Source organism: Sciurus vulgaris (genome assembly GCF_902686455.1).
Source record: "Sciurus vulgaris genome assembly, chromosome: 2".
Taxonomy (NCBI): Eukaryota; Metazoa; Chordata; class Mammalia; order Rodentia; family Sciuridae; genus Sciurus; species Sciurus vulgaris.
Genome location: NC_136462.1, coordinates 194,245,667 through 194,271,803, shown reverse-complemented (window position 1 = coordinate 194,271,803; position 26,137 = coordinate 194,245,667). Strand labels below are relative to the sequence as shown.

Genomic DNA, 26,137 nt, shown 5'->3' with positions numbered 1-26,137 from the left:
TCCACCCCATGCCTTCTGACAGGGGAGCAGGAAGCAGCCTAGAACCGTCAGGGCTCCGTCCGTCCTGCCTGCTTTTCTTCTCCGTGCGCATCTGCGTTTACCACTTCTGATAAGGCAAGCGGAAGAGATGAGCAAACATATTTATCTTGGGTTCCAATGAAAGGCAAAATAACGAGGACAGAACCTAGACGGCCGCCCCTCTCCCTCTTGATTTCTCCCACCTGGCCTTCAGATAAGGGCTTCCTCGCTTGACTTTCATCTTCCTGCGCCCTGGGGTGTGTGCCAGACGCTGATGTAAATGCTGTGGGTGGCAGCGGCAGACGGGGAGAGCCTGGGCGTACAACTCCGCTCCTCTCCCAGCCCGCGCATAGTAAAGAGGGGGACGGACGTGAGACCCCATCTGTCCAGGCAGGCTCGTGTCCAGTAGGACTTTTGTAATGATGGGACAGTCCTGCTGTCCACTGTGGTCATAGTGGGTGAGCATTTGAAATGTGGCTAGTGGGACCCAGAAACGGAATTTTCAATTTTGTTTGATTTTTTAATTAGAATTTTTTTTCAGTACTAGGGATTGAACCCAGGGGCCCTCTACCACTCAGCTGTATGCCCAGCCCTGTTTGTTCTCTAAGACTGCATCTTGCTAAGGCTGACCTTGATCTTGTGATCCTGCTGATCCTGCTGCCTCAGTCTCCAGAAGAGCTGGCATCGCCAAGCGGGCGATTTTTTAATTCGTGTATGGTTGTAGCCAGTGGCTCCTGTGCTGGGCAGCACAGTTCTGGACGGTGAGAAGTCACCCATCACCCTGGAGGCTTGCTTTGTGTTTTGACATGTGACTGGAGATCCTCCTGTGTTTTATGGAACTTTGGAGAAGGGTGAGACTTAGAGAGTTGTCACTTGTCAAAGACCCTTCTAGTTTGCAGGGAAAGGATGGACGCGGGAAGGGATGATGTCATGGGCCTAGCTTTCTCTGCCTGGAGTGGCAGGGACTCCCCATCAAAGTTGAGGCCAGCATTCTTCACATAGGTATTTATTTAAAACTAGTATTAAACTTCCCAAGTTTTCGGCAATGCATTCTTCCTACACTGTGGTGTATAGAGTCAAAGTCCCTCTCAACCTCCTTCCCGACCCTGAGCTCCTCCTCCACCTGTTGGAGGTGGTTACGGCGGGGTCAGTTTGGTGCACGTCCTTCCATACCTTGTTCTATTGCATCTACATTAGTATAAGTGGATGAGTGGGAAACATTCTGCATTGTTTTATAACTTGTAGGTTTTTGACACTTTTTTTTTTTCTTTCAACAACATATACTAGACCTTTCTGGGTCCCTTCATAGGTCTCTATGTTGTTTTTTTTAAAACTGTTGCTTAGTATTTCGTTGCCTGGGCCTGTCATATTAATCCAGCCTATTGATAAAACTAATTGTTCAACATTATGCTTGTTTTAGTAGACTTTTTTTGGTCCACGTCTGCTCAAGGGTGCCTGCCGAGACTTAGAATGACTGGGTCAGAGAGCGACTATTCTGAAATTTGTGTGTATCCTTATTGGCACTGTTGTTCCGGGCTCTTGACGGTAGTTCTGCTGGCTTACATTCCTATCAGCTTCCCAAGACCACCTGTTCCTCCACTGTCTCCAAACTCGATAGCGCCAAGTATCTCCGAGTGTGCCAGTCTCACAGGGAAGGGGGTGTCTTGCGGTGGCTGAATTTGCATCTGTCTGCTTCCTGCCTCGTAGAACCTCTCCTCTGCTCACGGCTGTTTCCCAGTGGACGGCCCATTCTGATGCCTGGCCATGTTTCTGCTGCGTAGTTCTTAGTTCATCCAGCTCCCGTGGACTCTCGTGCCTTCTGTGTGCCAAGCAGTACTCTAGGGGCGAGGGATTTTGTGTTCAGTGAAGTAGACAAACATCCCTGCCCTCAAGGATGTGGCAGTTTATTTGTGGGAAGAAGACCTGGGTCAAAGAAATCAAGAGAAGAGGGTGCTGGACTGAGTTCGAGAAAGGAGGGGGAGGAAAAGCCAGGAGAAGCAGCATCCACGGTTGTTCCTCCTGACTTCCCGGCAGCCGCGCCAAGGGCCGCTTCCGCCCAGGTTCCATTCTGTCCTCACTGTGAGGCTGCACTGCCCACCCGCAGTCGTGGCGGTCGGCAGCCCCCCCCGGGATTCCCTCTGCTTTCTGGAGCTTTCCGATCGGCCTGGTTGTCAGCCTGGAGCCGCCCCTGCACATTCATGCTCTCGATTTCTCTCCGCAGCTCCACGGCTACATGGAGAACAAGCCTCTGGGGCTGCAGATCTTCATCGGGACAGCCGACGAGCGGATCCTTAAGCCGCACGCCTTCTACCAGGTGCACCGGATCACGGGGAAAACCGTCACCACCACCAGCTACGAGAAGATCGTGGGCAACACCAAAGTCCTGGAGATTCCCCTGGAGCCCAAGAACAACATGCGGGCAACGTAAGGCGGCGGGTGCTGTGGCTCGTGGTGGGGAAGCTGCAGGGGTCAGGAGGTGGGATGGGGACGCTGTGGAGGTGCGGAAGGTGGGGCTCTATGGGGGGGCCTGTCTGTCCACCCTGGACAGGGCACTGTCGTGGGACCCGGTGGCCTTCAGGAATACACAGGGCCACAGGTAAAGGGTTGGCCTGAGGTGGCCGAGGGGCCAGGATAGGGCGCATGCCAGAGCTTTGTCTCTGCTTCTGTTCATTGTGGAGGGTTTCATGGCCTCAGCCCTTTGTGGCAGTTTCCAGTCTGGGTTCAGCCGTACTCATCTCTGTTTCTAAAGTGTTCATGTGGATATTTTCCTGTGTCATGGGAAGGACACATGAATCTCTGAGTTACGCTGTTTGTGCCCATTTAAAAATCGAGTTGGGCTTAGAGGACTTATCAGGCAGCAATGCAGAACAGCCAGCTCAGAAGCCAGCGTGCCCATGACGTACGGTGGGCCGGGCTGCACACGCCCTGCGGCTAAAACATCTCTTCACGAGAACATAAATCCAAGCATATAGGAGAACTGCAAGAAGGGTCCAGAGCACTCCCGAGGGACGGTGCACTTGGATTTACCAATTGTTCCCTTTTTCCCTTTTGCTAAATTTATCTCTTCCTTTCCTGTCCTCTCTCCATCTCTTCCTGAGCTGTTTTGAGAACTAATTGCAGGTTTTAGGCCTTTTAAATACCTCAGTGGGCCTCACCTAAAAACAAAGCTCTCTTACGCTACCGCAGCACATTGTTACATTCAGAGAGAGGGCGTTGGTACCGTCTTCTGACCTGTGACACCATCCATAGCCAATCTTCGCCTGTTGCATAATTGAGTTTTCCAGATACTTTTGAGAGTAGAAGCGTTGGCATGAGAAATTTCCCTAGAGAAGTCATTTCCACTGGGGAATTTCTCTAATTACTTTGTAAGTTTTTTCAGCACCAACATCTTGGTGCACATTCCTGCTGAAATCCTATAGACCTGGGGCAGTGACCCCAGTGGCTGGCTGCAGCGTCATCTCGGACAGCTGCCTGAGGCGGTTTGGGGTGACCCCTGCTGCTCCCCATGACCGGCTTGTCAACCGGATCTCATCCTTCCGCAGCATCGACTGCGCAGGGATCCTGAAGCTCCGGAATGCGGATATCGAGCTGCGTAAGGGTGAGACGGACATCGGCCGGAAGAACACGCGCGTGCGCCTGGTGTTTCGCGTGCACATCCCCGAGGCCAGCGGCCGGATCGTGTCCTTGCAGACGGCGTCCAACCCCATCGAGTGCTGTAAGTGGGGCTCCGGGCGTGGCCTGTCTGTGGAAGGCGGGGTACGCCAGCGTCCATCCTGCGAGGGCACTGGCCTGCGGGGATACACAGGACCACAGGGTTAACAGTCGGCCCACGGTGGCCAAGGGGCCGGGACAGGGAGTGCCAGGGTTTTCTCCCGGCTTCTGTTTACTCGTGGAGGGTTTTGTGGCCTCACAGGAAATTAAAAAATAGTACAGCTAATGAGAGCCTCGAATTTGTTTAGAGAATTCAAGACGTGTAAGTGCTGTTCTGGTCTTAGGAGGGTCCCTGCAGTTGGCATGCGGTCCTTATACGCAGTGTCCCTGTCTCTTGGCCTCCCCTGCTCTTTCAGCAAGGCTGTCAGCTGTAGGACAGCACCTGGTGTTGCTTGGGCTTTGCTTCTGCCAAGTGCTCCATTCCCCGAGGCTCATGGGAAACAGCAGTCCTTGGCCCTGGCTGCTGTCCTTGTCCCGTTTGCAGATGAGGAGGAAGGACCTCGAGGGGTTGAGTAGCCAGTGCACACAGCCAAAGGGTGGCGGGCTGGGGCTTGATGCTGGAGGAGGTGAGCTCCGCCCCCCCCCCCCCCCCCGCCCCCCCCCCCCGCCCCCGCTGTGCTTTACTGAGGACTGTCTGGTGGCAGGTGCTGGGCACCCCAGGGCAGAGGCGTACCTCCTCTGCTCGCCACCAGCCCGCGGTCTGGCGAGGATAAAGACATCCCTGCTAATAGTTGTGAAGCTGCAGGAGCAACTTCAGAACTGAGCCTGAAATGGTTAAGAACTGTCACCTGGAAAGACGTGGAGAAGGAAGCCCCACTCGGTTCCTCAGGCTGCCGGAGTTCACTGAGCTTTTTCTGAGGAACTTTGCAGCAGATCCTCTGTTGGGCTTTTGAAAACTTAGAAATTATTTCGAAAAGCACAAAGAAGGAAAAAAAAATACTGTTTCAGAAATAAAAATCATTTATATAATATTTTTAGTTTTCTTCAAGACTCTTCTATATTGTGCCGGGTGCGATGTCCCATGCCTGTAATCCCACCGACTTGGGAGGCTGAGGCAGGAGGATCACAAGTTCAAAGCCAGCCTCAGCAACTCAGGCCCTAAACACCTCAGTGAGACCCTGTCTGTAAATAAAATACCAAAAGGGCTGGGGATGTGGCTTAGTGGTTAAGCACCCCTGGGTTCAATTTCCTATATCAAAAAAAGAAGTCTTTTATGTTGATATAATCATGTTCCATGTTAAATTATGTTTCAGAACTTTTTTTTCTGTTTATTGGACATTTTGCCACAGTAGGTATCATAACCGATTTCCTACAGAGGCCAGGGAGGTGGTAGAATCAGGAGCAGTGGTTTGGTGGCAGCCAGTAGGACTGGAGGAGACTGGGGATCAGTGGCATGTTCCCCACCTGGGCTGCTGTTACCATGCTCCAGTCAAGATTCTCACGTGGGAATGTGGACTCAGTATGGCCAGATCTTTGAATTGTAAAACATAAACCAAAAGTCTTCTGAGGTTTTATTTACTTATTTAATTTTATTTTTGTGGTACTAGATATTTAAGCCAGGGGCGCTTTACCACTAAGGCATATCCCCGGCCCTTTTTATCTTTTCTTTTGAGTCAGGGTCTCACTAAGTTCCTTAGGACCTTGCTAAGTTGCTGGCTTTGAACTTGAGATCCTCCTGCCTCAGCCTCCCAAGCTGCTGGGATTACAGGTGTGCACCACCATATGGCTCTGGATATTTTAAAGATGGCGACCAGGCTGGGATGTTCCTTGGTGGTGGAAACTGTGGTCAGCATGCACAGGGCCCTGGATTCAGTCTCTAGCACACTCATACAAATTGATAACAAATGGCAACAAATTTAAAATACTCTGAGGCTCAAGCAAATCTTGCCGATGGCTTCTGTTAATCAGAGGTGGTCTTGAGCTACAGTTGAGTGATGGGGAAGCAGGACTGTTTCACGCAGGAAGTCTGGTCCTTTGGGTGAAAAGCTGGCAGTAGCTGCTCTTCTCCGGGAGAGCAACCATTGCTTGGTCTTGGTTGGTCTTTGGAAATGGCTAGAGGAGGGCTCTGGTTTCTTACTGCTTCTTGGGTGGCCAAGTTGGTATTGAGTTTTTATCCTGAGCTAGGAGAGGAAGGCCCCACAGCAGATAACCAAGGGGACAGGTGTGGAGCCCTTGACATGTAGGAACGTCGGAATTTCCCTCACCGAATGTGGGTCTCGGAGGCTCCTTGGTGCTTGACATCTTAGGAAGCTTTGGGGAGGTGATGCAGGCTCTTCCCCGGTGATATGGGGGATTCTGAGCAGATAAAGTCTTCACTTTCTGGTCTGAGCAGGGCCACCTGCCCAAGCCTGTATCTTTTCTTTGCTCCTCAGATCAACTTATCTGGCCTCAGTTTGAGTCTTTAAGAATCATAATTGAACCTTACTCCTCCTACAAGGTCACTGGGGCATTAGAAAATTGTTTTGAAGCTTGAAAATGTGCTTTCTTTTCTTTTCTTTTTTAAAAGCACTACACTGATTCACCTGCCTTGTTCTAGAGATAAGAAAACGGAGACTTTCTTGGTAAAGTGATTCACCCACTTTTACTCTGTGGGTGGCAAAGCCTGATCTCCCAACTTCCTAGTTCTATGAAATACCTGCCTCTCTGAGTTTTCAAAACTTTCTGGTGGCACCACCCTGGGCTCCCTCTTGGCCTTTCTCCCTCTCAGCCAGAATCTCCACCGTTTTTCTTTATTTCTTTGTTCTGTTTTCCTAGCCCAGTGTCAGGTACTCTGTAAATGCTTACTGACCAATTGACTTGCTGTGATATAGTCGATAAGTATCTCCTGACAGTCTGTGGATGACATGTGTGGACACCATATGTGTGCAGTAAGTGCTCCCGGCCGTTGACAGTGCGTACCTGTCAGAGGGGTCAACTGGCAGGAGAGCAGAGTGGGCTGGTACTTATTTGCAGGGTCAGCTTGTTTGCTTGGAAGTGGTCTTTTGTGTACCATCTCGGGAAACAAGGGTGAGTTCTCAGATTCTAGAAGGACATGAGCCGACCACCAGAGCCCGTCTTGGGGCTGATCGTGCAGAGTGCTTCTCTCTGTCGGCCAGCCTCACTTTGCACAGAAGGGTGCCCCACGTCTCCTGTCTGTTTCCACTGGTCTCAGTGTTGCCAGGGCACTGCCCCGCCTCCTGCCCCGCCCCCTGCCGTATTCCCACCCAGAATGTGGAATCTCCCAGGCTCCCGACCTCTGAGCACCCCCACCCGCTTCTCCACAGGCACAGTCCACCCCACCCACTCTCTTGGGATGGGACAGAAATCAGAAGGGGCTCGCTGGGGTCCTCCCACACAGCAAGCCTCCCTCCGCCTGGCTTGGTGGCAGCCTGGCAGCCCTCCTCGCCAGCCAGGCCACTTCCCTGGCTCCTCGGTGGTCCCAGCTTCAAGTCCTTCTTTGCACAGTGGCCCGGTGGGCCTTGCTTCCTGCCGTGTTGGTCTCCTAGGCTTCCTGGGCAGCTATCACTGGCACCTCAAACTTGAGACACTTATTTCATCCGGGTCCTGAAGGCAGATGCCTGAAGTCAAGGGCCATGGGTGGCTTGGGCCATTGTTGGGACACCAAGGGAGAGTGTCCCAAAGCCCTCCCTGCTGCAGGACCAGCTGGTGCTCCTTGGTGAGCTCTGCGTGTAGATATCGCCCTCTGCCTCGTCCTCACCTGGTTTTCTCTGTCCTTTTCGGGACACCCTCACTGGATTAGGTCCATCTCTAATGGATGGTTTCTTAGCCATCTTTGCCTTGGTTACATCTGCAAGGACTCTGTTTCCAATGAAGGTGTCAGGTGGACACGAGGCTTGAATGGGGGACACTGGCCATGACCTCTCCTTGGATGTTTCTTGACTCCCCTCCTCCTCCTCCTCCTCCTCAGTTCTCAGGGCACTGGGGTCTTTCTCTGCTGACTCCTGACTGTCTTCTCTGCCAGCATGGGCTCTCAACTTGGGCTGTCCCCGAGCGTCCCTTGTGAGATGGCTGTACCTGTATAACATCTCCCTGTGAGTTGTATAGATTATAATAATGTTTTGTATATATCATGCATGTACATTAAATTACAGATGCAGGTCCCTACCTGGACACCCTGAGGCTCTGTGGGGTGAGCCTGGACATGGACATTTCCAGGGGTCCCTGATAAGTCTCATGTAGGGCCAAGTGGAGTCTGCCGACCCAGCGCCCTCCCCTCCCTCCTTCAGTCCCTTATCTAGGGCCCAGGTCAGTCCTGCATGGGGAAGTGTCCTGACTACAGGGTGTGGGGCCCCTTGTGCTCCACAACATTGGCGTCCCCGGTGAAGGCTGGACCAGGTGTTTGCAGGGCCCGGCGCACAGTGAAGCCTCTAGAATATTGATAAAGTGAGAGAAACCAAGCTTTTCGAGTTGCCTGGTGGGGAGACTGCAGGCACCAGCTCCCCGTCCCGAGAGAACCTACCGGAACCTCTCCAGCCATGACTCACTGCATCTCGGCCTGCACATGGGCCTCTCCATGCGTTGTATTTCAGAAAACACCTAAAGCAATCTTAAACCCAGCCCTGCAGGCTGCAGCTCGGAAGGCAAATGCACTCCACTCAGGTTACAGGAGGGCGGAGGGCGGGGGCGGGAAATGAGTTTTCTCCTGTTCCCTCCTTCCCCCTCCCTCTGTCCTCCCCACCCTTATCTTTTTTACTGAGGCATAATCAAGATACTGTAGATTGCATAGATCATAAGCATCCAGTTGGATGATTTTTGACAACTGTGAGTGTTCACTATTCTAAGCCAGACCTGAGCACTCCATGCTGCTGTCCCTTGGGCCAGCACCTCTTCCCACCCCACCTGCAGAGGCAGCCACATCAATTAGAACTTGTTGGAACTTGCTAGAACTGACCCGTGTGGTGGACGCCCTTCTGGGTCCTGTTGTCTGTGCTCAGCTCTGTGTTTGGAGACCTTGGCACTGTGGCCGGGTCAGTGGTTTGTTCTTCTTCATTGCTGGGCAGGACTGTAGGAATAGAGCAATTGTTTGTGCCACTGATGACCTTTGATTTGTCCCCAGGGCTTGGGGCTAATGGACACAGCTGCCCAACATTCCTGCTCAGGGCCTTTTGAGGGCAGTGCATTAGCTCTCCAGGGTGGACACCAGGGACGCTCTGCTGGGCCGGAGGGTGGAGGGGCTCTTTCATCCTTATGCTCTGGAACACTCTGCCCCTGGTCCTCACCCACATTTGGCATCATCTATCTTTTTAGTTTTGGCCATTCTAGAGTAACATGGGATCTCGTGGTGGTTTTGGTTTGCTTTTCCTGATGACTAATCCTGGCCCCTCTTCACGGGGTGCCTGGTATATCTGTGAGCTTTCTTTTGCTCATTTTTAAAAGCTGGCTGCTACTGGGTGTTGTTGTTATGTGGCCGTTTTTAACATGTGGCGGCTGGAGTCCTGGTCTGATGTGGGTGTCCGCGTCGTCTTCGCCTGCAGCTGCCCTGTTGTCCGAGGGGTGTTCTGTATGAGGATCGGCGCTCCCCTGAGGAAGCCCGATGTGTTCTTCTTTCTCCAGGGATCGGTGCCCATCTGAAGGCGCAGAGATGGCCTCTTGCATTTTCCTCTGGGAGCTTTTGGTTCTGGCTTTGTTGATCAGGGACATGGTTTCTTTCAGAGTGGTTTCTGGGGTGGGTGTGTGACAGGGTCAGGCGGCACTCCGAGTGGAAGTGCAGTTTCTTCGTGTCTTTTTCTGAAGGCCAGGGCCCTTGCCTTCCCCAGCCCTTCCCCGACACTCTCCAGCTGCTGCCTGGGACATGGGGCTAAAGCAGCCTTGCTCACTTTAGGAAAACCCCAGAAGCAAGTGAGCCCAGAGTAGCATATTGACCGTTCTTCTCTTTGTGATCAAAAGTTCTCCTCGCCCACCTGCTCCTGCCGGAAGTCAGACGAGTCATGTCGTTCTCTGGGGCTTCCTAGCACTCGTTCTTTCTGCTTAAAATAGATTTGGAGTGCAGTATGCACTGTTCTGGGTACCAGGGACCCAGCAGAGAACAAAACAATGTCCCTGTGTCCCCAGAGGTCACAATCTAGTGGGGAAAACAGACCATAAGGAAGCAAGGCAGCGTCTGAGACTAAACCACAGGGACCGAGTCCCGGGGCTGGGTGGGGAGCCCAACGTGAGTCTTGCTGACCTGAGAGGTCCCTGGGGGGAGGTGGCAGGTTCACCTGGCCCCGGGTGAGGGGGAGTGTGGTCCAGGCGAGGGTCCAGCAAGTGCAGAGGCCCTGGAGCAGGGACAGGCCCGGGAACGCAGAGGAGCCACGAGGCTGGAGTGGATGAGGTAGGAGAGGAGCAGAAGGGGGCTGGAGACCACCTGGGACTTGGGGTTTTATTCTAAGCAAAATGGGAAACCTTGGAAATGAATAAAGATCTGATGAAAGAGGAAGGGGGTGAGGCCGGGAGGGAGGCGAAGGAGGGGGGCCACTGCCACCATTGCTCTGTGAACCGGGTGCCTGTCCTCCCTTAATGGATGGGAGGGGAAGCAGGGGAATGCGAGACCACCTGTGGTCACAGTGCGGGGTCCCAGTGCTCACAGGGGCCAGGTGACTGAGCATCTGCTGACTTGGGGCTGAGCTCCATCACAGCGACAGCTGACTGTGGGCCAGAAGCTCAGCGCGGAATCATTTCACGGTACATCAGCAGGCAGCTCGGGTCCCCAGAGGGCCCCCTCCCGCCCCCGGGCACTGGGAGTCCCTTGAGAGTGTGTGCCCGTGGGTCTTGGATGCAGTGTGGGCACTGAGCATTGGCCAGGCAGGAGGTTCGCCCACACTGGGGGCTGCAGGGGAGGGGGCTGTGAGCCACACAGCCAGCTGCCTGAGGAGCCCGGGCCGGGAGAGGGCCGCCCCAGAGATTGCAGGAAAGTGTGGGCAGCTTGTCTGCTGGTGGATCTGGTCACTCGACTGCCCTTCACTAGGCCAGTTCTGTGGGAGCAGGGAAGGCACTGCTGTCCCGGGCTGCCCCCGGGGTGCCCACAGGCACACACGTCAGGTCGCACCCCCTGCACCAGGCCCAGGAGGCGGGTCCTGAGGCTCCCTTCGGTCGGTTCACTCACGCTGTGTGGAGCGGTCGTTACTGAGCGCTGACGCGTGCCAGGGACCGAGCACAGACTGGTGCCCAGGAGCACATCCAGCAGGCGAGCTCAGAAAGGACAAGCGGCTTGCCCTTGTCCCAGCTCAGGGGAGAGGGTGGAGCTGGGGTGAAGCCCAGGCTCCTTTCTCTGTGCAGGCTGTCCAGTTCCCTCCACGAGGGAGAGCTCATCAGCTAGGAGGGTGTTCATGCGGCCCTCAGGGAGGGTCTTGTCATGGAGATGTCTGGAACATTCTAAGGGGCAGTGCCTGTTGAAATGGTAGAATAATCATCTGATCAGGAGGGGAAATACCTCTGCTCAGCAGCAGGTGCCATGGAGATGGGAGGAGAGGAGCCAGGTCTCCTGGCTTGGGTACCATGGGCCACTTCCGGGAGGAAGCTCAGGCCCCCTGAAGCGACCCACAAGGAGGTGGCCTCGCACTCTCCACTCCTGTGCTGTGAGTGTCCACAGCCCCTCTCGGAGCTGAGCCCACACTCGGGGGGAATTTGGTCCCTCTGTCATACCACCCCCAGGGAAGACCTGGGGACCAGCCAGCAGGGAGGCTGCGGGGCTGTCTGCTGGCTCCACTTGCAGCCCCCAGGGCGAGGCTGAGTCAGCACTGTGTGCTGGGCCAGGCCAGGCCCGCAGCCAGGGACAGGGACCGGAGGCTGAGACAAGGAGGGCTCGCAGCAGCAGAGCACAGTGGCCAGCTCCTGGGCCAGGTGGTGACCGCTGGGAGGGCGGGGGCCACTCCTGGCTGTACCAGCAGCTGGCTTCCCGCAGGCCCTGTTCCGGGTGTTTTTCAGGGTGGTGGAATCCCACAGTCCGGGTTCAGATCCCTGCTTCATTCATCTGTGAGCTCTCGGGGACGTCCTTCTCTGGGAGGCTGTATCCCTGACTCCCAAGTGGGAGCAAGTTCTGCTTTGTGGCCACAGCAGCTCACAGGCCGCGAGCCCAGAGAGAGGCCTGAGCTCATTCAGGCGGAACAGCTCTGAGTGCAGCGCCATCGTTCCCGCTGGAGGCTGGGGGTCACGCGCCTTGCCCCCAGTCCCAGCACCAGGTCGCCACTGGCCAGGGCTTGGGACTCGGCGGTCACCCTGTAGCACCTTTACCAGAGCCGACGTCACCTTGCGATGTGCCTGCGTGACGACATTAAGAGTGTGTGCCTGGGGCCTCGGCTCCAGGTTGACAGAACCCGCCCTCAGCAGGACGGCTTTCTGGGTGGGCCAGCCTCCCTGCTTCCCTCCTGGGTTCTTGGGTGGCCCATCATTCCTGGCCACCCAGTCCTGTGACAAGATGAGCAGCGCACAGGCAACAGGGTCCCGCTGGCAGGCGCTGGCAGGCGCTCGCAGGCCGCCCCGGGGGGCCGGCTGGTGTGGGCTCCGCCTGGGGCCCCGCGTGCTGGCGCTGTTCCCTCCGGGTCAGCGCTGTCGTGGTGAAGATAAACACCAGTGACTAGACCCACAGCACCCGTGGAGTCAGGGCTCATAAAACACAAGACCCTGAGCCGCTTTATGATGCGCCAGAAGCTGGAGCAGCAGCAGAGCCGGGGAAGTCACGCTGCCGGGGCTGCCTGGGAGCTTAAGCAGGGGCAGGGGGTGCCAGTTCAGCAGGCCAGCCCCCGACCCCCAGGGATGCCTTTAAACCCAGGCCGTTGGTTTGGTTAGGAAGCTGGCTGCTGGGGTTCAGATGGTCTGGAGTCTCAAAGTGAATGCGAGCTGGAGAGTCGGCAGGGCCCCCAGGGCATGGGCTTCCTGAGAGCCCTGCCTGAGGCCCTGGGCACCCCAATCAGCAGCCATTTGTGGCGGAAGTTGCATCAGACGCGATGAGGGCCGGGGGGGGGGGGGGGGGGGGGGGGTCATGCTGGTTGCTGTTGCCGCCCCCAGTTCCTCTTTCAGAGGCTGATTGGATTTGTTTGCTTTGCCTCTGGGCTTTCTGAGGACCGGGGCCTGCCCCAGGAGTTCCCCTGTCCTCAGGTGGCCTTTCGGTGTGGAACTCAGCTCTCACACAAATGCATGGAGCGAGTCACCTGGAAAGGTTGTCAGGAGGCACATGTCCTGCCCCTGCCTAAGGTCCGGGCGTGCCTGCTGGCCTTCTGCAGTTTCATTAAGAGCTTGCCCCAGCCTGGTGATTCTGCTGCCTGTGGCAGCCAGGGTCAGGGGACCTGGCTTGTGGCACAGAATCCACCAAGAGCCACAGTAGTAACGGGGCTCTGGGAGTGCGTGGGCGGTCACACAGGCTCAGTAAAGGCCAGCCCAGGGCTGCGTGTTGAACCTGCAGTTTGGGCACCAAGCCTGGCCAACCCCATGGAGGGACTTGCTGTACCAAACAGTTAACAGGCTGCAGTTCCCTGGGTGTGCTGAGCTCCAGGCTCCGGCTGAATGATCTTTTAGGTCAGATCTTTTATTGTATCTACACCCACGTAACACAAAACTTACATTGTAACCATCTTAAAGTATGTAATTCAGTGGGATTTAGGTCCGCTCGCAGCTTGGCCCCGCCACCAGCTCTCTCTAAGTTCTAGACCGACACCAGGCACCATAAAAAGAAACCAGCACCTAGTATCAGTCCCTCCCGTTCCTCCTGGTCCCTGGTCACCACGGTCTGCTCTCTCTCTCTGTGGTTTGCCCGCTGGACAAATAAATGGGATCGTACGACACCTGTCCTTTTGTGACTCGTCCCTTTCACTTAGCATAGTGTTTCTGAGGTTTTAGGGTTTTGTTTCTCTACTCGACTGAGTATTTTTTGCCTGGTTACATACCTTCCAGTTATCCTTCCACGGGCAGGTGGGTTGATGGCAGATACTTTACCGGCTGTGGTCTGACCACGTCCCGTACTGATACCTGTGATCTCTTGCTGTGTGAAGCAGGCCCTGAAGAGCAGTGTCACCGAGGAGACCTCTGTGACTCGGAGAAGTGACCCACAGCAGGGGGTGGCAGACGCAGGACTCACAGCCCTGGCTGTCTGTCCCCAGGTGTGTGTCCTCCTGCTACTCTTAGCACTCTGCCCTTGCCACCCCGCAGCACCCGCCTGGCTGTGGCCCCTGGAATCGTCAGGATTGTCTTTTTGTTGCGGGGAGGGGTACAGGAGATGGAACCCAGGGTTCTTTGCCACTGAGCCACATCCCCAGCCCTTTTCTTTTGTGGTGCTGGGGATTGAACCCAGGGCCTTGTGCTTGCAAGGTAAGCACTCTACCACCTGAGCTATCTCCCCAGCCCAAGTCCTTGTTATTTTTTATTTTGAGATAGATAGTTTGTCTAGGCTGGTGTTAAACCTGTGATCCTCCTGCCTCAGCCTCCAGGCTGCTGGGGTTATAGGTGTGTGACGCCATGCCCAGCAGGACCATCTTTTAATATATATATATATATTTTTAAATACAGTCTGCACTGGGTTTCTACTCTGGGACTATTCAAGTCACATTTTCTAGAGCTGTCTGTCACTCAGTCAGGGATAACGTAGTGCCCCGCCCTCCTCCCTCGGGGACATTCGTCAGGCCTGCAGACACTCTGGTTGTTGTCACGGCTCAGGGTGGGGTGGGGGCAGGGTACTGGTGGGTTGAAACCCAGGAAGCTGCTGAGCACCCTGCAGGACCCAGAACCGCCTCCGCCACAGAGGATGGCCCAGCCCGAGCTTGGCTGTGTGGAGGCCAGGACCCGGGGCTGTGGAGCAGGCCTGTGTGTCTGCAGTGTCTCAGTCCTGGCTCACTCCATGTGCCACCAGGAGGTCCAGGGAGGGCTGAAGCCCTGTGTTTGTGGCCTGGCTCCTGATAGGTGCCTCTGCCCAGGCTTTGAGACGCGAGGCTGGCGGGACTCTTTTTCTGCTCCCTTTTCTCTCTTGGCTTTCCTTAGAAAGATAAGCTCCCTTCATGCACAGACAGGAAGGCAGCCTGCACCAAGGCCGTCAGTGGGTGCTCCGAGGCTGTGCGGCTTGCAGGGAGAAGCTGTGAGGTCGCGTCAGGAAGTGGGCGAGTGTGCCCAGCAGGGCGGTGATTCACAGAACAGTGTCCCTCCAGGCCAGCCTCCCGCCCAGCGCCCAGCTTGCCCTGTCCAGTCCCGGCTGGGCTGGCTGGCTGGCTGCGGGCCCCAGGCGGGCTTGCCCAGTAGTGATGACTCAGGTTTTCCACCTGTAAACCGGGAGGGGCGGCCCTGGCCCCCTCCCCACCCTCCCCAGTGCCCAGAGCCCCTGCAGCCCCCAGCTTCATCAAAGGCAGATCTTCAAGGCTGGGACGGCAGCTGCTGTTTTCACTGCTAATAAATCTCCATTTGTGGCAGCTCAATTAGGAAGCCATCACAGAACTCCAATATTGAAAGAAAGGATTAATAACCCCGCCATGTGGGAGGAATTAGCAGCTTCTGCTGAGAGGCCTTTTACTGCATCCTCGAGCAAGCGAGCGAGCGAGTGAGCGAGCGAGTGGGCAGCCCCTTGGAAGAGGCGCTGGCAGGCTGGTCTCTGGGAACAGTCAGAGCCAGGGACGGGACTGTGCGGGTTGCTGGGTTGCACCTCCAAGCTGCAGTGTCTGGGACCCTCTACTGCTGCTCCCTCAGGGTGGCCCCAGCAGTCTGGCCGGCAGGGGATACTCCGCTGCTGGGCCGCCAAGCCTGCTCGGGCAGGAGGCAAGAAGGGTTAAGTTTGGGCCTTGGGCCTCACGCGGCTGCTGCCCAGGCTCCCGGATGGGGAGGTCTGCAGGCCTCTGGCATGGAAGGGGCTGGCCTGCTGCCCAGTTCTCTGAGCTCTGGGAGGAAGGCCAAGAGCTGGGGCTGACTCACCAAGGGGCGGGGGGAGGGCAGCCTCCTGGCTGGGCCGGGAAGGGGCGAAGAGGTGGGGCCCCGGCTGTGGCTGAGACCTGCTTGTCACCTGCCCAGGGGAGCAGCAGAGGCAACCGTCTGCGTTCTCTGCTGCAGCTGCCTTCTGCAAGGACCAGTGGCCGCTGAAGGGGCCGAGAGATTGGGCTCTGGGGCTGGGCAGACCTGCTCCAAAGGGTTCTAATCTGAGCCTCACCATATACACCACGTGGCCAAGTGGACCTGATCTCAGCTTTAGTTTGTACCCAGTCAAACGTGAATGAGTTGATATTTCCTTCCTCAGAAGGGGGCTGTGGGCATCCCAGAGTTGTAGCCTCATTTGGTGCTTGGCAGAGGCCTGCCCTGGTCCTCCCTCTCGCTCACTCTGGCTGTTGAACGTACTGAGGGAGACACCAAGGGGTCCCTCCAGCCACATCTGCGCCCCCGCTTCCCCCCGCCCAGCCCAAGCCCCTCCTGCAGTGCCGGCACTGATTCTGGCCTAGGCCTAGAGCAGGACGAAGAGAAGCCCCCGTCTCCTGCGGCTGGCGTCCTAGTGGAGGACGTCAAGGGAGATAAGCTAGAAAAGGTGCACACAACGTACCAGAAAGGGAAAGTTCTCTGAAGGGCAGACAGTAACACAGGATGGAGGGGGCCTCTGACCACAGGTGTGGGGGGCTGCGGTTTCACAGTGGGGCTGAGGAGCCCTCTTGGAACAGGGGCTACAGGCGGCCTGGAGGGAGCCGCCAGCTCTGGGGAAGAGTGCCAGAAAGTGTAAATGCGCGGGTGTGTTGTACAGAGGAGAGAAGGTTCTGGAAGGGTGGCAGGGGCAGAGTGATCGGGCTCCTGGGAAATGAGGCGGTGGGGAGGACCCTGCCTGCGTTAGAGGTCGTGTTAGGAACCAGAGACGAATTCCAGGGTGAAGAAACAACACGTCCTCCAGGAGCGGGGTCTGCATTCAGCGGGTTTTGCGGCAGATGCAGGAGAGAGCGAGGCTGGCGGAGGAGAGGACAGCGACCCTTAGAAATGAGTAGGAAACAGGCGTCGGCCATGGGATTCATGAAAACAAAAACAAAATACGTCGTTAGAGGGGAAGCAACTGCGGCCACTCAGGCGCCTTGGGGAGGTCAGCATGTATGCAGAGACCCCTGTCCTGGGGGGTCCACGTGTGCGTGGTGGTCGGCGACAGCCGTGGGCGGAGAGTGCCCTGTTGAATCGCCGGGCTCTTCTGAGCAGCTGTCTCCCTGTCACAGTGATGTCTCTTCCTCTTGCCCTCAGCCCAGCGGTCTGCCCACGAGCTGCCCATGGTGGAGCGACAGGACATCGACAGCTGCCTGGTCTACGGGGGCCAGCAGATGATCCTCACGGGGCAGAACTTCACGGCGGAGTCCAAGGTGGTGTTCACGGAGAAGACCACAGGTCAGTGGCTCGGAGCACCTCGCCCACTGGCGTGTGCAGAGGGCCTCCTGCCCCCAGCACAGCGGTCCCGGCCGAGGATGCACACCCTGCTCTTTCTCTGGCTGTCTTCGGCCGTGGGGGCGGCTGCCAGGTCACCACTGCCCGGATCTGCTGCAGCCTTTGCCTCGGTCGTTGGGTGGATGCTCAGGTTGTCTCCACCTTCAACTCTTCCCTTTAAAGTTTTATTTTTCCACAGACACAAATTTTTAAAACTTTTTTCCTATTTTTAAGAAGAAAGGCCAAATAGCATGGTGATTAAGCTGTCGTGCTCTGGCCCTGAATATCCTGTGTTCAAATACAGGCTAAGCTACTTGTTTGCTCTGTGACCTTAGGCAAATTACCTAACCCTTCTGTGCCTCCATTTCTTCCTGTATAGGATGATAATGACCAAAGTTCTTACCCATAGGGTCATCAGGAAGGTTAAGTGAATTAACACGTGTCTGGTAATTACAACCACCCCAGGTTTATCAGAAACCAATTAACACTGGCTACTTATGCTTTTAGTACAAGTAGTGCTGTAATTAATCTTCTTATTCTTTGAGATTAATCTTGGCCCTGAGTCTCTTTGTGTATCTTTTTTGTTTACTTAGGGTTGGTTCCTAGCAGTAGAGTCGTTTTGAAGCCTTTGAGCACATATTGCTAGGTTGTCTTCCAGAACTCTGCAAACTGAAACTTGTACCACGTCACTAAGAGTTTCTTCCCATCCCAGAAATGCCATCTTTTAACACTAAAAAAAATGGTGTGGAACTGGCGCCCACTGCGTGCCCCTGCTGAGCAGGCTGGCGTCCTGTTTCTCAACACCCTGGAAGTGCTGGGCGAGGGCAGGTGCTGCCGCTGCTCTCCTGGGCATCAAGGTGACTTTGTTTATGAGGTGCTCCCTGCCGGCAGTGGTTTGGGTAGAGACGCGGCTGGCAGGGCTGTGGGTCCCCTTTTGTACCTGGAAGTGTTGAGTGGCTGTACCCCTGGGCCTCCCTTGATCAGCCACAGTCCTGCCTCTGACACAGCAAGGGGTCCCCAGGGCAGACCTGACTGGAGTGCAGCCATGGAGCCTTCGTGCACAAGGTCCCAGTGAAGTCCTAGGAGTTGACCGATTTCCCAGGGCAGCCTCCAGCTGGGGAAGGAAAAGTGTAGACAGCAGGCTGGGGACTTGTCACTTGCCTGGGCTGAGGAGGTGTCAAGGCAGAGGGAGGGGACAGGGGAGGATCAGCAGAGGCAAAATCCCTGGGAACCGGGAGGCCTGGGGTGCGGGAAGTGCCTTGGGGGATGCAGGTGCAGTACGCCTGTTGGCAGTGAGTGACAGAGAAGAGCTGGGGGGGAGACGGAGGTGACAGGTGACGGAGGCAGCCTACGCCCCAGGCAGCGTCCACAGGGGACCCTCCACACCGAGGTGTCCAGGAGCCCCTGCCCTCCCCAAGCTCCGTATAGTAGCTCTGCCCAAGTTGGGATGACCAAAAATGTCTCCAGACGTTGCCAAATGTGCCCCCAGGGCAAAGTCGCCCTGGCCCAGACCCTCTGCTCTGCAGTTTAGAGGTCACCAGCAGGGCACGGAGAGGAACAGAGATGAGGAGAGTTCCAGGCTGGGGACATCCTGAACCCCACCTGGTCTCACCCATCCACAGTTTCTCCCTGCCGGACACCTGCGCATCTCCCTGTGGTTCCGCAAACAGGTGCAGACGGGAGCGCGGGCTTGGGCGGGCCGCCCTGCTGGCTGAGGTGTCCCTGTGCACCATGCAGCTTTTTTCTGTACCTGTTTTCCGTCCTGCTTTTTTGTGTCATGGTCATTTATTCAGGTACTCAATATTCCGAGAACCTGATTTTTGAACAGTTGAGTCGCATTCCATCACCTGGGCCAGAGCTGCTTCATTTAACCTTTGCCTTTGCACTCAGGCCGCTTAACACTGGGAAGTGTTGGGAAGAAAAGGCAGAGGCCAGAGCGACAAGTCTCCCAGTGCAGGGAGGCACGTGGCCTTGGCTTGGTCTAGGTATAGGCGAGGTCATAGGGAGTCTCAGTGGGTTCTTGAGCAGGAGAGTGGCATGAAATGTAAATGACCAGGTAACTCTTGCCTCTCCAGACTAGACGCCTCTACGTCACCAGGAAACCATCCTGCTGGCTTTGACAGGAGGGGCTTTGCTCTAAAGTACCTTTTGGCAGAGGAGACGTGGTATAAACAGGCCCAGGCTGATGGACCCTCTGGGCTGAGGGAGCCTGGAGGGAAGGCCTGAGGCTGGGCCCCTCCAGGTCCTCCGGAGTTGGGCCTCAGCACACTTTCAAGTGTCCTGGGGCGCAGTGACGTTGGGCCTCCTGGGGCATCAGTTAGTGCTGACCGGCTGAACTGCTCTCTGGGCCCCACACATTTGCCTCCAGAAGGGACCAACGCACCGAGCTGGTTTCAGCTCTGAAAAGCCATGTGATGAGGCTGATCCATGGCCCCGGGAGTGCCACGGTGGCCCTGGCCTGTGAATCTGTAACTGTCACCTTGTCTGGCCCTGCGGGCACCCAGGAGACACATGGTGACGCTCAGAGAGGTCTTGCTGGTGGGTGATGCAGCCTTGTCCTGCTCCTGGACCTCCCGGGCCTCGGTTTCCCCTCTGTGAAGTGGGATAGTGGCTCCCTGGAGGTGGGGCCTGTGGCGGCCGTACCACTGTGCAGTGTGCGCCCCCCCAGATGGTGGCTCCAGCCATGCTACCCCAAGCCCTGGCTGGGTCGGGCACTCTGTGGGGAGCATGCCGTGACCTGTCACTAGCATGGTTTCAGAGGTCAGATGACCTTGGTTTGACTCGCTGATCGGCATTTGGTAGCTCTGCCACCCTGGGGAAGTGACTATACTTCTCTGTGCCAACGCTTCCTCTGTCGTCAAATGCAGGTGATTTACTGCTCTTGGGAGGTGAGGGGAGGTGCTGAGACCCTTCAGGGTGTGCTCTCTGCGCAGGGCTTGGCCCAGTGCAAATGCTCAGTATGTTGGCTTTTTTTATTATTATCCTTATGCTTTGGCTGTGGAAGAACCAGCACAAGTTTAAGAGTTCACCTCATTGGAACCAAGAGTCATTAAAAAACAATAAGAACTCTGGGCCTAGCCTGGTTCTAAGCAAGTAATCCAACTCCTCGTGACGGCCCTCCAAAGTCATGGTGAGACTCTAAGCACAGACAAGTCTAGTAACTCGGTAAGGTCACACAGCTGGCCAATGGCAGTGATGACATTTAACTCTAGGCAGCCTGGCTCCGGAGTCTGCACCCTGGACCTCGAGCTCTTCTGCTCCGGGGAAGTTGAGAGCCAGGCTAATTCTTCCTGGAATCAGTGGTTCCCTGGAGCCATCTTGTGATGGTAGAGGCCTGTGAACTCTGTGGCTGGCTGGCATCAAGGAGCCGTTTCACAGACAGGAACCTCTGTGCCTGCCGCAGATCCCAGGTGAAAGCAGCTCTCGGGCTGAGGACGGGACAAGCAAGGGCATCTGAGTCCCCCTGGGGCCCGAGAAGGGGTGGCTTCCCTGGGTGGGTGTCCGGCCCCAGCAGCTCTGACGGAGGAGCCCGCTGGACTCACAGGCACTGGGCCTGTTCTTCTGACCCCACCAGCTCCCCTCCCCGCTTGGCCGCCTCCGGCGGGGGAATCCCTGTTGCTCAATTTCTTCTTTCCAAAACCCATCCCGGCGCCCATCTCCATGGACACGCTGGCCGGCAGGGGCTGCGGGCGGGAGGAACAGCCCGAGTTTTCCAGGGAAGGGGAACCCCAGCTGTTTCTCGCATTAGGAAAGGTGACAGCCTCGTGGGCTAATCTTAGCCCCAGCGCTAGGTCATCGGCACCACCAGCTCCAAAGTTCTTTTTATAGCGTCCACTAAAATGGGATCGGCAGTTTCCACTCCAGCGAGATGACTCTGGGAGGCTGGAGGGACGGGGAGGGGGCAGGGGCCCTGCAGCCGTGCGGCCCGGTGTTTTGGAAAATGGCATCTTATTTATAGCAGCAGTAATAATAACGGCCATTATGTTGTTTCTGTTCCTACTTTTGATTATTTTCAGGGCTTTCAGGGGCCTGCGCCATCTGGCCCTTGTCCCTGGCCTCGCAGGGCGATGCCCCTCTTGCTGCTCCTGTCCCCTCAGCTCATGCTCCTTTCTCTTTTAGGATGCTGCCTGTTGGCTCTCAGAACGTTCTTCCACTGTTCTTTACAGAGCTGTGGTCTCCTGCGCTCCAGGTTGGGGGCCTGGTCCACCATCCTCAGGGGCGCCCCTGCCTGTTGCCGTCTGGCTCTCTTGGCGCCCAGGTTGCCACTGCAGCCACCTGGCCCGTCAGCCCTTTTGCTACCTGGGCTCCCCCTCCAGGTGCTGGTTCCCTGAGCATGGGACTTGGCACTGGTGCCCTGCCCTCGGCGTCTAGAGCAGTCCCTGCACAGAGCAGGTGTTCATTCACGATGTTCAGTGACAGTGACGTCCCTTCTGTCACTCCAGCTGGGACAGGCAGGTGGCATCTCCCCCGCTTCACAGATGGGGTAACAGGTTGAGAGAGGTCATGCGGGGGATGCAGGTCAGCCCCCGGCTGCTGGCAGAGCTGGGGACCCCCGGGCAACTCTGACCTCAACGCGGGCACCTTTCCTCGGTCCTGTCAGAGGAAGCTACAGAGCAGTCGGCATCTTTTCTCTTGCCACTCCTCATAATCGGTGGGAGCCACTTATCTGTTGACTGAAAGGTAAAAGTGGCGTGACCTCCCCAGTACGGTCACGCGGGGCGGGCTGGGGCCGTCCCTGACGTCGCTCGGAACCCTGACCCTTGGGCCTCAGGCGGAGTCGGGGGTCCCAGCAAAACATTGCAAAACAGGAAAAAATCTAAGGGCACAAAAATACAAGTGATGTTGCGGCGGAAATGGGGTTGCCATGGCAGCCGGCGCCTTGCCTGCCTGGGCGGGATCCAGTGTTTGGAAGGTCCGTCTGCATGACACAGGGGTCTGGAATGTTTCGGCTGGTAAGTCCTCCATGCAGGCCCGGGCCCTGCCAAGTAGCTCCTCGGCTCTCCGTGTCCCGCGGGGGCGGAGGTGGGAAACGGGCCGACCTGGGATTACTCAGCTCTGATTGTCAGAAGGGAGCCTTGTTTTGCTGGACTGTTCTCTTGGAGCAGCCTGATGGCAGAGACTCCCATCACCTGTCAGAGGGCAAATTGATTTTTTAGAAAGGAGGCGTGGGTGGTGGAATTCCCTCTTTCCCACTGAGTCATCGTGTCCTGACATGAGTCATTTTATTACTTGGAGGTTCCCAAAGGTTGTATTTTGAGCTTTGTTTAATAAATAGAAATGCATGTGCTTAAAATATATTTCTAAAAAATTTTTGCTAAGTAAGTATTTTTCCATGAACCAGTCTCCTAGGAGAGTGAGTTGGCGGTGTCTTTGAGGGGACCTCTCCCCACCACCTGTCTTGCCCTGGGTTTGATGTCACTAGGGTGGTCTTTGGAATAATAGCCCTGGGATGGGAATCTCTCTGTTGACTTCTCTCTGGGAAATGTCAGACTCCAGGCTGGGCGGGGTCATGACTAAGGCGCTGCAGACCTTTGCCCCGTGACTCACCACCAGAGTGTCAGCAACCCCCTGGGCTTGAGCCCATTGCTTGCAGCTTGGCTGGGGCACAAAGTGTTCCCCCAAAGATAGAGGCCGGCCTGCAACTCCAAAGCTCCCTGGAGAGAAGATGGTCTCATTTTCAGAAAGCCAAACATTTGGCCTATCTTGGGCCTTCCTGCACATCGGATCAGACTTTCAAGAAAAAGGATCTTGCAGTCCACCTTCTAAAACACCTTTGAAAGAGGCTGCAGAAAAATGTTTTCTAACTAACTTGGGCCTGAGCATTTCGGCCACCAGACGTCATTCTTAGTGCCAGAGCCTTTGTGTGAACACCCCGCAGGCTTGGCCAGAAGCTTGGATTAACCTTGTGCTGTGTTCCTCAGGACTCAGTTTCCTCACCTCTAAAAATGAGGAGGATGGTGTTTTAGCAACAAAAGGATTCAAGGAATTGAAAATGCCAGGCAGTTTGTAGGTGCTCGGACAACACCGGCCGCCTCCTCTGGGCCGGGAGCTCGGTTTGCTCTGCCCGGGGAGTAGATCCCGCTGGGGAGTAGATCCCGCTGGGGAGTAGATTCCGCTGGGGAGAAGAGCCTCTCTGGTACTCAGCTCCTGGCCTGGAGGCCTGGCGAGTGGCCCTGCCTCCCCTCCCCCACTTGCAGATGGGGAAGCTGCATCGCACAGTGCGGTTGACAGGCTTCCTTGAAGTGACAGTTCCTCAGTGTGGGGCGGAGCTCCAAACCCGAGTTTCCAGGTTCCCAGAGCCGCTGGCTGCTGACGCTGGGGTCACTGGATGGTGGCTGGCGCAGAGCAGAGTGCTGGGCTGGGAGTAGCAGGGGCAGACGGTGGCCCCCGGGACCTGACCACACACAGCCTTTCTGCCTCCCCCACTCATGCAGCCCCCATGCTTCCAAACCCATCCTCGGGTATTGATTGAGCACCTATTGTGTGCAGTTCTGTGCCTCGTACATGACACATGACAGGTGAAATCCCTGCCTGCAGGGGTGGATAGTCTCAAACTGCTGTAGGAGCAGCACTTAGAGATGAGCAAAGTGCTACCCGAGAACAGGGAAGCCGGGTCACAGGTGTGACGGAGTCGGGAAGTACAGGCCACCCAGTTAAACCTGAAGGTAAACAGCGAGTCGCTTTAGTGAAAGTATGTCCTGGGCCGTGGCAAGAGGTTTGGGACATATTGTTTTGTGAAATTCAAATTTAACTGGACGTCCCGTATTTTTATTGGTGAGATTGGGCAACCGGGGTTGAGAAGTCAGGGAGGAACTTTCCCAAAGGAGCTTCAAGCAGAGCCCTCAAGCTGGGGAAATGAACAGCAGTCCAGGGAAGCGGGTTGCAGGAGAAGGACCTGTCAGGGCCACGGCGGCATCGTGTGGATGTGCTCAGGTCTTGGAGGAGTGGAGAGCAGAGGGGGCCCTGGCCCCTCGTGGCTGGTGGTGAGATACCAGCCAAGCCCAGAGAGGTTGCTGGGAGGGGTGGGCTGTGCTGGGCCCCGTGGGCGTGGCTGGGGTGTGGGTTTTGCTCCCAAAGCAGCCGGTCGTTGCTGGAGACTTTAAATGTGTGTGTGGCGTTGACCCGCTCTGGTTTGTATTTTTGAGACCATTCTGGTGATCCGTACACAGAGGGACGGGGAGGGGTGTGCAGGTGGCGCTGGGAGGTGGGCCAGCCACTGCTGCAGTTGTGGGGGACGGGGTGGTTACAGGGGCAACGGTGGGACAGGAGAAGATACAGTGCCAGGAATCAAGACCTCAGGAATCCATCAGGTGGCGTCCCCATGGCAGACGTGAGATGCCCCTGAGCTGAGGGGACGTTCGTGATGCCCCAAGCGCAAGCTTCCAGGGCGGACCCGCTTTTCTGCTGGTCAGCTGTCATAAGGAGCAGACCAAAATGACTTCAACCATCTTTATTTAGCTCATCTTTAAAAGCAGAGCCCGGGCTGGGAGGCATCAGGCATGGCCAGCTAATGCGAGCTGACACTTCCACTTCCTCCCGGGTCCTCAAGCCCAGTGGCATGCACACAGCCCCGGGGCGGACACGTCTGCCTTCCTCCGTGACAGCCCACCCGCCCGCGTGCTGACTCCAGCCCAGGGCGTCCAGGCTGACTGCTGGCCAGCCGCGCCCGGCCGGCCCTCCTGCTTCCTGTCCGCGTGCTTCCATCCTAGCTGCCGCAGAGGGCAGAATGACTTCAGGCCATCTCCCAGCAAAGGGCTCTCGCTTGCTTGCCTGCGGGGCTTCTCCTCTCGAGCTGGGCTGTCCAGAAGTCGGCGCCAGCACTGCCATGCTGACCGAACAGCGTCCACACCCCTCAAGACCAGCCCCTTCTCCCGAGCTCTGGCTCCTCACTTTTCCCCTCTGCGACTTGGAAGCGCCGTTTACATGCTGGCTGACAGTCCCTGTCAACTCAGGATGGGACAGGTTGGCCCAGACATCTGCCCAAGACACCCGCGTCCTTTGCTTCACCCCAGACCTGTGCAGCAGAAGACCGCTGGGCCGCTCAGTGCTGCTTACGCGAGGGTCTGCCCAGCGCCCACCTGAGCAGGGCGGGAGGTGGATGGGGTCCCGCCAGGCCGCCGTGCCTTGAGGTGGTTGCTCGTCTGCACCTGTACTCTCAACTCCTTCCTCTTCAGTTGATTAGCATAAGGGACTCTTTGAGAGGGGCTCAGAGGTTCCTCTCTGCCAGGCCTCTTACTGGAAAGGCCTGTGGGTCGGACGTTTCCTGAGCTCTGACCGTGGGCCTTGCAGGGGGCTACTGAGACCAACGTGGCCATTCATTCAGCTCATATTTATTGAGTGACTGTTACAGGCCAGATACTCTGGTGACTGGGATGAGGCAGAGGAGGAAATAGGTGTGGCTTTGCCCTTGGGGAGTTCAGACCTGGAGTGAGAAGAGACAGGCACTCTGCAGGTGGCTAAAGTGACAGCAGAGCGTGGGAGAGGAGGAGAAGATGAGAGGTGGCTGCCGGGGACCCTCGCGGGTGAAAGGGCCTGGGCACAGGGGCAGTAGTGGCATGGTCAGGGCGTGCAGATGGAGCAAGCTGACTGCAGGTGGGAAGGCCCAGCGGCTGAAGCCGACTGGGAGAGGAAGCTGGCTTGTGGGGTGGGGCCCCCTCCCAGCAGAGTCCTCTTCTCTCTGCAGCCCTGTCAGGATGTCAGGCTGCCTCCTAGTCTGGGGACCCCCCAAGGGCAGGAAGGGTGCAGGGCTCCTTGGCCCTAGCGGCCTACTGATGGGAGGCAGCCTCCTCCGTGCTGGTAGTCGCTGCCCAGCCCCCACGCAGCACTGGGCTGTGCGGGGTCCTGGGAGGCGAGCAGGTGAGCAGGTAGCGTGGCGCCCGATGACACGATGCCAACAAAGCTGCCCGCAGTCCTCCCTGGCCCCCGTATCCCCTGGCCCACGCCGTGAGCGCTGGCCTGCTACCCTGGAACCCGCCTGCTCTGTAGTGTAAGGGAAGTGTTCCCAGGTCGGAAAACGGGGGTCTGCCTCATTCCCCGGGCGGCCTGGTGTCCCGACTCCTTGTGAGCTTGATGTTCC

The 26,137-nt window shown here is 56.6% G+C and overlaps 1 protein-coding gene across 11 annotated transcripts in view; it reads left to right on the top strand.

Moving 5' to 3' along the window:
* Positions 1-26,137, top strand: part of NFATC2 (nuclear factor of activated T cells 2) — a 131,059-nt gene that overhangs the window by 64,221 nt on the left and 40,701 nt on the right. For all 11 annotated transcript variants that reach the window (XM_079127013.1, XM_079127011.1, XM_079127012.1 and 8 more), the window contains 3 exons: positions 2,240-2,442; positions 3,561-3,733; positions 16,885-17,025. In XM_079127013.1, coding sequence (XP_078983139.1) covers positions 2,240-2,442; positions 3,561-3,733; positions 16,885-17,025 — 517 coding nt within the window. The remainder of the gene's footprint in view (positions 1-2,239; positions 2,443-3,560; positions 3,734-16,884; positions 17,026-26,137) is intronic.